The sequence below is a fragment of the Balearica regulorum genome, chromosome 1 (assembly GCF_011004875.1).
Source record: "Balearica regulorum gibbericeps isolate bBalReg1 chromosome 1, bBalReg1.pri, whole genome shotgun sequence".
Classification (NCBI taxonomy): domain Eukaryota; kingdom Metazoa; phylum Chordata; class Aves; order Gruiformes; family Gruidae; genus Balearica; species Balearica regulorum.
In genome coordinates, this window is record NC_046184.1 from 146960604 (window position 1) to 146975930 (window position 15327).

Sequence of the window (15327 nt, forward strand, 5' to 3'; positions counted from 1 at the left end):
TGAGGTTTTAAATGGCCATATGAGATTTATAGTAGGTCATGACCAGATCTCTTTTCAGGGCAAAGTTTGAAAAGTCCATTTGTCTCAAAATTTAAAAAAAGAGTCTGGTAATTCTCCAAGGTTTTTCCTTTTCCTTCAGGCAACTATTTTTGCCTGGCCAGAGTTCCTAAACCCTCCCCAAGAGCCCTTTTAATGTGGGAAATATTGTCCTAGTGTCTGCTATCAAAGGAATAATACTGAAGATACAAATATTTACAAACCCACTCTAACTCCACATGGTCAGTATCAAGCTTATTAAGTTTTAGAACAAGAGACATCATGACCTTAAAAGAAGTGGCTTCAGGAAATCAGTATTTGAGGGCACTATTAGCGGAGAAGAGTGATGGTTATTGCAGGGAACTGAACGCAAAAGACTCGAGGTGCAGGTAGAAATCCCCCGCATCCGGCTGATGGCATGGCCACCCCACTCCAGGGCTGACAGCCGAGGGGCAGCCCTGGCTGGGTGGGTGGCAGTGCCAGCCCTCCACTGTTGCCCAACTGGGCTATGTCCCACCATGTGCCAGCAAAACACACTGGTGTTTGTGGGGCTGCAAAATGAGACAATGGGCTGGCCCCTCCACTGCGGCTGTTGCTTCTGTGCAGCAGGAAGACAGGTTGTCCTTTTGCAATGATGGGGGCCACGTCAACCTTTCTGCAGCGGATGGTGCTTGGGTAGCATCCGCCAGGCTTCGTGCATGATGCTGCAAGCCAGCCGGGACTTGCCTCCTGCTGTGTGACCCTGAGACTGGGGGCAGGTGGAGGAGACTGGTGGGAGATTGGGGTTCCAGGGAGGGCTTGAGGCACCCCGGTGGGGTCACGGTGGTTTTGAAGAATGAGGAAAGGGTGGATTGAGCAAGCAAGATGGCAAGTGACAACAGAGGCTCTGGGACAAGGTCCTCCTGGGAAACATGGAGAGCCAAAACTGTGGATATCTGGGGCGAGGTGGCGGAAGATGCCTATGATAATGGCTCTGTGTCTGATTTTCCTCTTTTCTCTCTGAAGGGGCTGTAGGGAGGAAGAAAGGGAAGATGGGAATGGCAAGTGAAGTCCCGCAGGACTGCTGGGAGCCAGGCACTAGCTCTCTCCTCGCCAGCACCTGCACCACCAGCAGCCATCTCCTGCCTGGGTATGAAACAACACAGACCTCCCTGGGTATGCACAACGCCAGGGCCAGAGCAGATCCTCGCAAAAGCATATTAAAGTGTCTTAAAGCATCATTGCAAAGCAAGAAATTTACTTGGCAGGTCTCTGACTTTTCTGGGGTGATTTTTATCTGTGGTGTAAATCAGAATCATGGGATTCTTTAACCCTGCTCCCCTGTTTTTTTATTTGACAAACTGTTTGTTCATTTAGAGCAGTTATGCTTGATTGTGTCAATAAATAATAAGTGAGAGCTATTTGTGAATTATTTGGCTGCTAGATTTCCACAGAGCAGGGCCTATTCTCTTCTGTGTAATGTCTGTGTGAGAGGCAGTCCCTCAGCATGAAGAAAAGTTATACGCCTGAGTCAAGAATGAAAAAGGCCTTTAAAATCTTTACAGAAATCTAATACAGAAGATACACTGGTATGCAAAGTAAATTTCATTAGGTATAAAATATCTACCTTTAAAATAAATAATTTTCTTTTTTGCTAAAATGCCAGAAGATTGCAGACTATATTAAAGATAGCATGTGTCTCGTTTAAATCATACCCCATGGAAAAATACCTAATTTAATTTAAGTAATTTCTATTTATTTCTGCCTTTGAAAATGATATCATTTTCAGGTTATAAAAATGTAATGTATGAACTTAGACTCTTTACACCTAGTTTCAAGCCAGACCTAATTTTACATCTGAGTTAAAAACACGTGAGAGCACACAGTCATAATATAATCTGGCCCTCTCTGACTGCTAAAAGGGCAGCCTACTATAAATAGAGTCCTTGAGAGAAGGAAGGTCTTCCATTTTGAGGAGGATTTTGAAATTTCATGCCATTCCAGTTTGAAACAAAGCTCTCCAATTCTGGATTTTCCCATGAAACAGAACCCCCAAAGAAATGAATAATAATGAAAAATAAAGCAGAAAGTGTTGGTTGTGATCATTTGTAAAGAAAATGTCACCAGACAGACCTCCTCGAAATGCTGACTGAGCAAAAAACCTTGCAACTTTGGAAAATGAGCCATTTAAGATTTTGGGGTCTTGGTTTGCATCAAAAAAGCTCCAATGGTTTGGGAGACTGAATGCCTTCCCTGCAGTCCTACTCATCAGGTTGCCAGCGAGGGTGTCGAGGGAGCTGGTAGACAGGCTGAGCTGAAGTGGAACCGTAACTGGATCCTGATGTCTGAACCACACGCCGGGCGCGTTCCTTTAAAAGAATTCAACTTGTGCAACCTTTGGAAGCACAAATAGACAGCGATGTGATTTTTAAAAGCTGGAAATATTTCCAAAAAGTGCTGAGGTCAAATCCTCAGTGGGTGAAAACTGGGATAATGCTACTGAAATCAGTGAAGCTATTTCATTTTGTACTGGTGAAAATCTGGTCACTGAAGTTTAAAACAGAGTTCAAAGACTACAGTCAGTGTAAAGGAAGAATTATTACTAGTGAGCACTGATCAGAGCCATCGATGAACCACAAGGAGAATTACTGTGGGACTCAAAACGTTAAAAACAATTATATGATTTAAGCTTGCGTTTCATGCAGAAAAAAATCTCTCAATCAAACTAAACCAGAAACTTGTCATTTTTCTATTTACTTTTCACATTTACCATGAAAAAATGCTCCCTGCTGCCATAAACTACTTGGGTAAACCAAGAGGTTTGCATGCAAAGCCAATTTGTCAGTGTTGGCTGAAAAGTATATAAACATACCTCCTTCTCCTGATGTCTGCATGAAAGACTTTTCACAGGCATGGAAAAAGTATTCCTCTTTAACCAGCTCAAGCCCTACATCTAGGTGTAACATTCCTTGCTCGCCAAAAACTCCCAACAATTTTAATTTGGCTACTGGTTATCTGGGTATATCAGGAATGAGGGAACAAGTCCCTACTTTGGAAGCTCTGCAGGGCATAGTTGTTCTCTGAACGTGGCCTTGCTTCGGTGTCTAGATTTCAATGCACTGCACAGAACGAAAGGAGTTGAGGATTTTTTGTTTGGTTGGTTTGGGTTTTTTTTAATTTTTTTTTTTAAGGAGGAAGAAAAAAACAATTCCTTGGATGGGAAGAGACTTTTGCAGCTGCTAGGATCTCCAGGATTCTGGTAGTAAGACCAATGGGGGTCTGTAACAGGGCTGTGGAAGAGTATCTCCTTCACAGACTTTTCAATATGAATGTGGTTACAAGTACAGATGGTGGTCCTGAGGAGACTTAGATGGTATTTTTTTGGCCCAAAATCATGGATAGCCATGAGATGACCTGCATATATCACCCAGCATACACTGATTCTTTCTGATAAGGGAGGCAGATGAAAGCACTGCCAAAGGAATAAGAGTCTGGGAGGAGCCAAAAATAGTTTTGTGAATCTGATCCTTTTCTCAAAAAGTTCTGGATGTGTCTTTCCCAAGGCTTTCTTAGCCAGGGACTTCTCTAGAGGTACTACCCAACATGCCTGAAGCCTTTCAGCCCCGATATTTTTCAAGGTAAAGCATTTGTATGAGATTTGGTGGATCACACCAAGCTATAGGACTCTACTGGACTGCTGCTGTACCTTCACACCAGCATATGTGAAATAGCTAAGTGGGAAAATGCTCTTCCATCCTAAGAGCTCTGTCAGGTTTCAGAAATGTTCCAGTTTTTCTCTCGGAGGAAATCTAGGCTGTTCAAAGATCACACTTATATTTTCTTTCACTGAAATGCAAGAAACCTAGAACAGTGTGAACCCTTCCTCAATGGCAGAATAAATCCAACTCTTCTCCAAGAGGAGAGGAAGGGATAAAAGTTTTCCTGCAACCTACGTCAAAATTGAGGCAGTTATGAAAAAAAGAGGAGACACCTGTACAAGATGGCATGGGGGAGCAAAGTATCTCAGCCCATGACAATGTGATCTCCTTGCAAGAACATCTTGCCTGATTTAGCCACGCACCAATCCCCACAGGGAAATCCCAGGGCACCTCTTTCTTTGTATGTATTCACTTTTTTTTTTTTTCTTTCCCTGAAAAGAAACTGGCCATGGTTCTTCTTTCTGTGAAGTGTTCTTCCACACCCCTCAAGGAGCAAAGGGCAAAACACAACCAAGGTGTGTTGTCCTCACTGGGGCCACATGAAGACACTGTACTGAGGCGTCCCTTGCCCACCCTGGGCACAAGCACAGCTCTTTCGTGAGACTGGCCTCCTGCAGAACATGCCAGCTCTCCCCCAGCCAAATCAGGGCTCCCCTTTCCTTTTTGCCTCTGTTGTTGCCAGGGTCAGAACAAAACCAAGAGCAAGGAGAAAATGCTCTTGAAACTAAAGTTAAATATAAAGAGGGCTGTAGGTAGATCGCCTTATCAGTGACAAAGGCAAACCCAGAAGTTCAGCTGGGACTCCTAAAGCACCTTTGCAAGAGGCAGGAAAAAACAACTGGAGTGAGCATGTCATCCCCAGAGCTAATGCCAGAACACCCTGTTGTGCCTGGCTGATTACTGAGTGATTAAAGCTTGAAGGGGGGAATCTCCTTCCATCTGCTGAATGCACTACTGCCTCACTGAAAGGGAACTGAGATTTCTCCTTCGCATTGCTGCATCTGCTCTGTAGACTCCCTGAGCTACAGCTAGGACACGATTCGCAAACACACAAAGGTCAAAAGTCCCAAGCTAATGTCCCGTAACTGGACTAGGCTGAGGTGCCACTACTTGCTATGATTTTTCAGCTTTTCTTAAAATAAGGTGGTAATGAAAGTGTGGTGATTTGTGGGAACAGCATGGTCCCCAGTTTCCTGCTCTTGGTGCTGCGTAAATCTGAGCTCTGTTTCTTCAGACTGCCAGGAAATAGATACAAATGTATTTATAAGATTTCACTTTTGCAGCACAGCACTAAAAATAGCACAATACATCATTCATAGTACATGTCTCTATTCTCTTATCCCACTGCTGAAGAAAGAAAGGCGTAATGTTATCAACTAACTGTCCTCCTACCTCTTCCAATAAAGGAAGTTTCAGTTACCAGAGTTACTATCAAGGTTAAAATCCCCTTTGTTTTACAACATGTTCATTGCCTAGGGGGACTGTCATTGCCCAAAAGGAGCATAATGTTCAAGTCTCATTGAAATATTGAAAGTAATATCAATAATAAGGAAAACATAGAATTCATTAACAAATTCACTGCCCATAGCTATGTACTCATGATCTATGGGAGTGGTGTTCAGAGTATCAATTCAACAATACTTTAAGTCAGTGCTCCTTTGACCCACACTGATGAAGATGGACAGACATGTTAGACAAGATCATGCCTCCAAGGGTCATAAAAATGTAGAAGTTTCCCAGCTGCAAACTGATTTTTCAAAGACAATTACCTGCACAATTTAACTGAATGGCCATTTATGCCTTCCAGGTTTCATATCATTAATGTTTGTTTCTTCTTGTATTTTTGCTGTTTCTCCTATTCTCACTCTTTTTTTTTTCTTTTTGCCTCAGATACACACATTAAAAAAACATTCTCACACTTCCTGTCCTATGTGATTTATTCCCAAGAAATTAAATTACATTTTTATAAGCCTGTGTTACCGCAAATGATAGCTGAAGATTTGCTGAAAAAATTAATTCCTGATCTGTTGCCGTGAAGCGTCCTCGCTGGCACTGTACTGACTCTGTCTTTCAAAACCAGATGGAAGCAGTCCAACGGTATGATTAACTTCTTAGTCCCTGCAATTTCCTATTGCTCTACTTGCCCTAGATTTCAGGATTGACCTCCTGCTTCACTGCAAAATGCACAGTTGCTCAGTTTGATAAATCACATGAATACTTTTTTGATCACAGTTATCTACTATTTACTACATACCCAGTGAGGTTAATCATATGCTGAGGCACTTCATATGCTGCACACATATACACTCTTCTTCCCAATAGCACTTTGCATATTCTTCATGCTGCCAGCCAGCAATGGACCTGCTTTCTCCTTACTAGCATGTGAAAGACCACAGACCTGCACCTTGCCTCTTTTTCCCCCCACATTAATTCCGTAATTATCCACACACTCGTTCTGAGAAGACCTAGCATAAGAAATTACTAGTCAGACCTAGAACGGATCACCTCTCCTCAGGTATCTTTAGGGAGCTATTGAGAATGCATGGGATTGCCCACAGGGAGGTGGGAAATATTTGGCTGTCACGATAGCAAAATGCTATCACTTCCTTGAAGAAAAAACACATCTTAACTCTTATTTTTCTTTCTCTAAACACCAAAGGAATTTCAGTATTTAGTATAGCTACCTAGGGCTTAAAATTGCTCAAATTCCCTGGGACAGCTCTGCTCCACCTTCTCACACAGTGTTGCAATACATACAAATCACGTCTCCGGTGCTATGGTAGAACAACTCTAAACAAACACCAGCAACTATCAAGGTATGGGAAAACATCCAATAGCAAACAGATGAGTGCTACAGGTCTTGCTCACAAGTTAAATAAAGGGAAATGGAGTCCCAGTTTTACAGAGATATCTATTCCTTTTTAGTCCAAGCCTTCTGCACAGGCTCTTCTTTTAAAGCTGCTTTTCTCTAATTCACAACAGTCTCCAGTACTGGAAACAGTGTCCCATATAGAATAAATACCCTTGCTTTTCCTCCTTCAAGTTCTCTAATGATGAAGGCTGAGGAACTCTAGACCATTTCTGCCACAAAACACAGCAGCAGTCACCCTTTGCTACCCCGTACCATGTGGGAGGGCTGCAACTGTGGGACACCAGCGTTTCCAAACAGCCAAGCCTTCGTGTAAGGCATAAATGACAAATCCATATCCCCTGATGGAGGTATTATCTTTTTCCTAACAATGACAATCCAGAAAGTTTAAGCAATATGCTAACGCTGTGAGAGCCGCGTGTTTGTTTCTGTGGCAGTGAACACCGTGCACGCACACTCTTCTCCTGCCAACCTTCGCCTCCTGCGGAGCCCATGATCTCAGTTCCGCCATTCTCTGCTGAGACTCAGATCAGCTGTCCTGAGCCAAGGCTTCCCCGCGGCTGTCACTGATTACCCAGACCCGTCACATGAAGCCTGTCCGGCCAGGCAGCTAGCTCAGTCACTCTGCTGATAAGCTGACCAAGTAGCTTCTCATGTGGAGGACTCTCACGGTGTGAAAGGCGATGTTATCAAAAAACTCAGTCCAACAGAAACATAAGTATGTGAGTGACACGAAGCACATGAGTATTTTTGCTAGCTGCCACTGGACTATTTACTTTCTTCAGGGTATCACAAGTTTAACTGCTTTGCTTAATCACAGTTCAAGCAGATACTTGAGAACAAGAAATCTTTGGCTCCGTCCACTGAAAGTTTTAAGGCTGCTTGGACAGCTGCCTTCCTTGCTTTAAGTGATCTATTAAAAGTCTAAATTGCCTCTTATTGTTGCCTTAATACTTTACAAGCAGTGCCTCCCCAGGCCTCCTAGCCCAAATGGTGTATCTCAATGTGGCCTTGTCTGAAGGAGAAGAGCCATGCTACAGATCACACTGGAGTTCTCATCGCTCCTGTGGCTGCTTACAATATCAGGGCAAGGGTTGTCCCAGGTCAACCTTTTCCATTCAATTTGCCTTGCAGCTGCGTCCGAAATGTTTGCATGTACCCACAAGAGGCGGTGCAGCAGCACCTCTGCTTGCAAACATCTCTCTCCCCACAGATGTGGGGCTCTGCTGCTTCTCATGAACCATCACTTGGCTTCCCAAACTCTTCACTGCTCTGGCAGACAAGGACGAAAGGTTTTTTGCCCTTCAGGATTTTGAGTGCAACTGGCTAGTCCCTTTAGGGTGAACCAGCTCATGCCTGGCACAGCCTGCATTTTGATGTCCTAACCATGATTAAACATGGACAGAGAAGGCATGGTTACACAGAAATGCAAAGTACTATCCCTTCTGCCCAACAGAAAGGCAGACCAAAGCTCGGACAGGCTGTGTATCTCACCAACCATCATGAACAGGGCTTGTCTACGCTGCCAAATGGATGTTAGTGTTGAGATGGCTTGTCTATCAACAACGCAAGGTGGTAAATCAAAAAGGTTTATCATAGCCTGTGCTTAGCAGTTCAGGTCTGGATGACATGTATGTCCCTAGCGGGAGTAGGGAAGTCATTGTCCCCCTGTGCTCGACACTGGTGAGACCGTACCTCAAGTGCTGTGTTTGGTTTTGGACCCCTCACTACAGGAAGGACACTGAGGTGCTGGAGTGTGTCCAGAGAAGGGCAATGAAGCTGGAGAAGGGTCTAGAGCACAAGTCTTATGAGGAGCAGCTGAGGCAACTGGGGTTGTTTAGCCTGGAGAAAGGAGGCTGAGGGGAGACCTTATCGCTCTCTACAACTACCTGGCAGGAGGTTGTATCCAGGTGGGTGTTGGTCTCTTCTCCCAAGTAACAAGCGAAAGGACGAGAGGAAATGGCCTCAAGCTGCATCAGGGGAGGTTTAGATCGGATATTAGGAAAAATTTCTTCACCGAAAGAGTTGTCAAGCATTGGAACGGGCTGCCCAGGGAAGTGGTCTAGTCACCGTCCCTGGAGGTATTTAAAAGGCACGTAGATGTGGTGCTCAGGGACATGGTTTAGTGGTTGGACTTGGCAGTGTTAAGTGAATGGTTGGACTTGATGATCTGAAAGGTCTTTTCCAACCAAATCGATTCTATGACTGTATGATTCTATGATTCTGTTAATGAGGTGCTGAGCGTGAGCTAGTGAGTTGGACTCTTTACAGGACTTATCAGCTGGGATGGGCAGGCTTGCCAGCACAGCCATATGGCTGCTGGGCTGAGCAGGTTCAGCTGTCCCTCTGCCCGACATGCCTGCACCGAGGTTTGTTCAGGCAGAGCTAGAAGGGTCTGCCTGTGTCCTCCAGCATAAGTACACAGAAAGGAGAATAGATGGCAATTGTGAATTAAGCATGTCTCCTAAGTACCACCCAAGCACCATGGTGAATGAGCTATCTTTCCCCTATTACAACGGGAGAGGAAATTCAGCGGTAGTACAACGCTTTCCTCTCTTCAAAACTCTTCAACAGACCCACTTGGCCTACACTACAGCACAGAGAAATAAAAGCAGCTAGGGGAATAAAAGTGCCCTATGACCACTGTAAATCTTTACTTCATGGAAAATCTTATCTTGCACATGAATATGAGCTGTGAGTAAATTTAATGTGTGGATTAAGTACTGTGCGGTCTCCCTCATGGTGGGCTTTTCAGCCCAAAAAAGAACAAAAGAATAATGATGAGTGTTGTGGTTGGGTATGATTACAAACAGCTGTAATTTACAGCTGGACATTCTCCATTGCAAATGTATCCAGCAAGCAAGTGCTTTTGGGTTAGTGGAACAGACTGCAAAAAATTAGCTTTTAACTTCAGCCTTAAGGTCAGAGTTCTGGGACCATGGGAGTCAATAATAAAATCTATTTCGCTCAGCGGGATTAAGCAGGTTTAAGACCTGGCTTAACCACACTGCTTACTGTTAAATAACAACAGAACACACTGAATATTTTAGTTACAGACATTTTTCTTCATTTGAAAGCTATTCAAACAGTGGATATGCGAGTCAGACAATTGAAGATATGCTAGCACTATACCATTAAGGTATATGACTTAAGTTCTTCCTCTTCTCTGTCCCAGAAACTGAGCAATCCGTATAGTTAGACCACTTTACCGAAAAGCACAATAAAATTAAAACCAAGCTGTGCTGTATAAACACCAAGGGTTTTTCATGAAAGAATGAAAAGCTAATGGGGCCAGTGCATCTTTCCTGACAAAATAGTCAGTGCATGTGCAGAGCAACCTGTCTTCTGGAAGCAGAAAAGCTGTTTCAGTCAAGCTTCTGGGTCACTAATCTTTGTGTTTGCACATAAATCTGCTGGGGGTTACTGTGTCACTCTGAAAACAAGACTGAGTGCAATACACTAAAGAAATCAATGGCTACAAGTTTAAAATATATTTTTCCTCTTTCAGTTTAGCTAACTGTTACTTTTTTAACAGAACCTGAAAGCAAAAACTGCAACGAGAACTGTTGGAGAATATTTTTTTTTAAAAAAAAAGGGCAAAATTACTGAGAGCTTCATTTAAGCTGCCATCTCTCTCGGCGCTGGGAAATGCTGGTGTGTGGCTGGGAGCTCTTCGTTGCTACAGGGACACAAGTAATGAGCAGCAATATTATAGGTATCCTCACTTTAGCCAAGACTAGACAGAAACCGCCTTCACAGTGTGGGGTTTTGGCCCCCTGCCCTCCCGTTCGCTCACTGCAGGGTGCAGCCTCGGCCTTCCCAGCACCCCCTCCAGAGGGAGGCGAGCAGGGTGCCCTGATGGCCGAATGTTTGCAGAGCAGGTGGGAAAGCTGTAGTCTCCAGGCATGCTTGTAAGGGCAGAGAGGGGATTATCTGTTCATAAATAGTAAATCTGAGGTGTGACGGGCAACATTTCAGCCCTTTTGCGCTGAGGATGAGGGCGGCCTGCGCCCAGCTCCCTCACCACCCGCGATGAGGTAGGGACCATCTATCCATCACCACCACTTTTCTTTCTAGGGGAGACAGAAAGTGCACTGTGGGGTTTGGGGCTTGTTAACTACGTCCAGGGGCAGTCCCGCAGGAATGCTCCTCATTCAGCCTGGGGGAAGGGTGCTAAGAAGCCCCCTGCCAGGTTTTCTATGGTCATGGCATTGCCCCCACCAAGTGCAAAAGCTGCTTTGCCTTGGGGTGAGCTTGCACACCTCCAGGGAGAGGGGCATAATGCTGATTCTGACTCCTCTTTCTTTCTGCATTTGTCCCAGTTACAGCAAATACTTGCGTGCCCTACAACCGCACCAGCGATTTCACCCGCATCCCATACATTTCACTTGGGAATTTTTTTCCTTAAGGAGGGGGGGAATAAAATTCTAAACAAAACGGTGTTTGTAAACTTGGGGGGGAAGGTCGATAATTTTGGCGGTCTTAGCCTCCAAGCAGAGAGAAATGTTATTCATCCATGCACAACATATAATTCAGCCTAAGTGACAGGCTCTGCTCTGGAGAAATCCTGGCCTGAGCTGGCTTCCAGAGTCAATTACCGCTTATTCCCAGGGAGGCGGGGGGCGGGGGGCCAGACGGAGCAGAGGGGGCTGCCAACAAGGCATGGGGAAATTTACTCTGTGTCAGCCTGCATGACACAGTACCTCATTTGTGGATAAATGTAAATCTGCTAGTTCTTTTTCACAGGCACTAAAATGTACAGTCTCTCCTCCCCCCCTTCCCTCCCCCCGTTCCCAAAACTGGAAAAGAAATCAGGACCGTCTTAGAAAGCTACCTTATATTTCAATCAATCCTCTTTCATAAAAGTCATTTAAGGTAAATACCTGTGCAGACCTACGGCCCAACTATAACATTTACTATGGCCCAAATCCTGAATTCCTCACTTGGGCAAGTTTCCCATTGAAGTTAATGGATTTTTGCTTGAAAAAGAGCTCAGTAAAACCTGAACACTGTCTAAGGATTTGGTCGCCTGCTTATCTGCCTGGAGCACTGCTGCAGTTCCAGAAGAAGTGAAAAAATGAATTAAATTCCTCCAAAATAGCAATCCCTCAAAACTTAAGGGGTAAAAAAGGGCATTGTTTTTCTGCATAAAATGTACAGAGAAGCTCATCAAAAGAAGAGTAATTCCCAGGGAAAGGATTTGGAAAAAGTCAAAAGAGAATGTCTCGGAATAAATGAAGTACTTATTGCTGAAAAATGAGCTCAGATATATCTCAGCAAACTCTAAAGCTCAGAATTTACTGCATCATTCATGCCTTCTCCAGTAAGTTTCTTATCTCTCGTTTGGTATCACAACAAGGGATTCTGCATACTCTGTATGAAATACAACAAGACTGTGATTTTTGCAGTAATAAACTCTACACATGCATGACAAATCCAAGCATGCAAAATGTTTAACATCCCAGTTCACAGATACTTTGGGGACAAAATCCGATTATGAGTTATATGCCACAATAAATAGGGCTCAACGTTTCATAAAGCAATTTATAGTTCATAAAAATGACAAAATGTACCTGTCAGATAGAACGCGGAGAGCAGATCTCTGTGCTGCCTGCTGGAAGAAAGGGCAGAGATGTTTATTTTATATTCTGACTTGAAAATTACGAGCACAATCAACACTTTAAAAAATGCATTACACACATTTTTGTCACGTGTCCAAAATCTTATAACTACGAGCAAAGTAGCAGAAAGTCTATAGTCAAATGGACATTCCAGCCTAGTAAATGTAAGAACACTTTGTTAAGGACGCCATAAACCAGAAGATTGTCAAAGCACCGCACGGTATTTGAGGTCTGAGCTACTCTATTTAGACGATTTTTTTCTGCGGGTCCCTGAAAACTCGGCAGGGCTCGGTTCTCTGCCTTCCCCTCTCCCCGCTTCCACACTCCCACTCCCTCTCCTTTACCATTAGTCTCCTCCCATTCTTCCACAGAAACAAACATCACATATTTGGTTCCTTTTGCGATGAAGCCTGCAGCTATAATTATAAATATTGCAAAGCTTGCCAGAGCTGCTGCAGACTTTTCATGAACGCTGCCACGTTAATCTGCTGGCAACTTTTGACTACACAGTACAGGATTGACCTGTTGCTGGTTTGCTCCTCAGTTTTTGCCTAGTACAACTCTTTGGATGAGGTGGGGAAGCATGGTGCTTATTCTTGTGTTAACCAGCAGTTCTGGGAATAGAAATCGTAGCCTCTCAAGTTTAATAGGACTCCCAAGCCTATCCCTGAGCTAGTTTGCCACTTTATTATTATTATTCTTTCCCCTCCTTCAATCACTTCAAGTGGTGTGATTCATGGCTTCGACACAGTAACCAGCTGCTAAGCAAAGATGAAATCCATAAGGTTTTGAAAATCTACTTTAAAGCCTCCATTCTACTTGGAGCTGCCCAGAGCGTCCCTGTCCAGGCTGTCCCTCACCTGGCACAGAAGGCACACAAAGCTAAACAGTATGCAGAGCCAAGGGGCAGGGAATTAAAAGCTGATTTTCTCTTTGCAGTTATCAGTAAATATGTTTTTGAAACCATTCTCCCTGGCTTCTCAGGCTGCTGGGGGCTGCATCCCTATCCCTGAACAAGCCGCATGGCTTCCAGGCATCCCGCTCAGCACCGGAGAGCGTGGAGGTAACCCTTCTGGCTCGTCAAACTGCTGCTGACAGGCCGCAAAGAAAAACTTGATAAAGCTTGACTTGCAATTGCAGTTACAGAGCATTTCACAGAAAGGTGTGAAAAGATCCCTGAGTCGATCACAGCAGATCTGACAGGAGTGCAGAAATGCTTTGGGAAGGGTTTCTACTTGATTTTGGAAGCAGGATTTCTGCTCAGGGAACTTTCTGGAATAACTTGGGCCTTCTGGGTTCCCTTAGGAGAAGTTGTTTGCTGTGTATCACATACCAAATTGTCAGCAGACAAGGGCCGTGCCGCATCCCCTGTGGCTGGCATGGCTCGCAGGAGGGGTTTTTCCTTAGCATTGACTTTCTGCAGTGGAAATAGGAGTGTGCCCAAGCCATGAACATGCTGGTTTTAGTGTTAGGAAAATAATATGGGGATTCTGGTATTTTTCACTGTCTCCAGTAGGTCATCCTATTTGCATGCACTTTGGATACAACCCTGTCCATGTTATCCAGGCCACTGGGTTACAGGACAGGCCTTAATGGGAGCAGCCACTTTCCAGTTCAGCACCTGGCACCATTTTTACTGTCTCCTCTGCAAGGGGCTTGTTATGACAACTTCACGCCACTTCTTGCACACAAATGCAGGCGAGACCCAAAATGTAGGTCTTATGGCTTAATCTGTTTTTTAATGCCCTGGGCCCACACAAGTTCATGTCCTCCTATGCCTGATCACAGTCACCAGCGGGAAGCTGTGTCCATTTTGGCTTTCAAGCTGCCCAGCTTCAACGCTGACCCCTGCGCTGTGTTGTGCTTTTGCCTACAAAACTGAGGAGCTTCCTCTCACTATCAGAGCCCTTTTCCATGGCCAAGTTGTGTAGATACCATTCAGGTCACCTCTCCTTCTTCTCTCCTGCCAGCAGCCGGGGCTAGTTTTTCCCTCGCAAGCAGCCACTACGTGGCAGTGCTGTTTAAGCCACTTTTAATGTTTCCCTGTCTTGGCTCGGGCCACCACAGGTGCTCATGCAGTTGTGTGATGCAACACATTGGAAAACTGATCCAGCTGAAAAATAACACTTTCCCAGTTTTTTTTTTTCTTTTTTTCTCCCCGAGGTTATTTGCTAACTGGGTCTCTTCTCTGAGCCGCTTCCCCAGGGAGAGGGTGTCACATCGCAGGGTGCGATGTGAGAATGGGCAGTGTGCAGCGGAGACCTTCACTGCTGAGATAATGGCATGTCTGCCAGGGAGGTCACTTTCACCTGACATGGTTCTCACTCCATTCTGGGGAGCTGCAGAGCACTCCTGGAGCAAGGTACCTGGTGCCTGCAATAGCCAGAGGGCACTGAAAGAGACAGGCTGCTCTGTAGCCACAGGCCCCAGGTACCTTACAGAGACCTCAAGAAAGCAAAGATGGACTTGGGTGAAACTAAAAGCCCCTAACATGGGGATGTGGGGTGCATATCACTCTTATATTTCCCTACAATCCCTGACTTTGAGAGAGGGAGAAGAGATGGATACTTTCTCTTCCAGTCTCACTGAAAGCTGGCCTCAGGAGGGAAGAGGAGAGGACTCTCCTCAGTGCTAACCAAGCCATGCCATGTGGTGTGGGACTGCAGTCTCAAGTGCCAGTCTTCAGTTTCCATCTTGGTACATCCAGTTGTTGACAGCTCTTGAAAAGGTGATCCATTCTGGGCCAGAAAGTGGGTTCAGATGACAGGCAGGGCAGCAGAGAGAAATGTACAAGTGCTTTTCAGTGATATCATTCTACTTTTTCAATTAGCTTCTCATTTCAAGTCCTTTAATAAACGTCCTTCTTCACCAGGATGCAATGCAGATTACATGACGCACCTCACTCTTTGCTTGGTGGTTGCATATTCTATAAATGAGACTATCGATTTCTTTCTTACACAGTTTGAAAACACAACCATGTTTGGTTGCATATTTGTGTGACCCCCTGAGTTGGTAATGGCCCCATTTCTAAATGATGGGGGAATAAGATCCAGTCACAAGTTTATTCTTCCTCCCTGGAGAAAGCATTCTATTGCCTGCAATG

The 15327-nt window shown here is 44.6% G+C and overlaps 1 protein-coding gene across 1 annotated transcript in view; it reads right to left on the bottom strand.

Moving 5' to 3' along the window:
* AFF3 (ALF transcription elongation factor 3) overlaps nt 1–15327 on the bottom strand; it is a 330669-nt gene that overhangs the window by 68793 nt on the left and 246549 nt on the right. The window contains exon 9 of the mRNA XM_075738011.1: nt 12177–12217. Coding sequence (XP_075594126.1) covers nt 12177–12217 — 41 coding nt within the window. The remainder of the gene's footprint in view (nt 1–12176; nt 12218–15327) is intronic.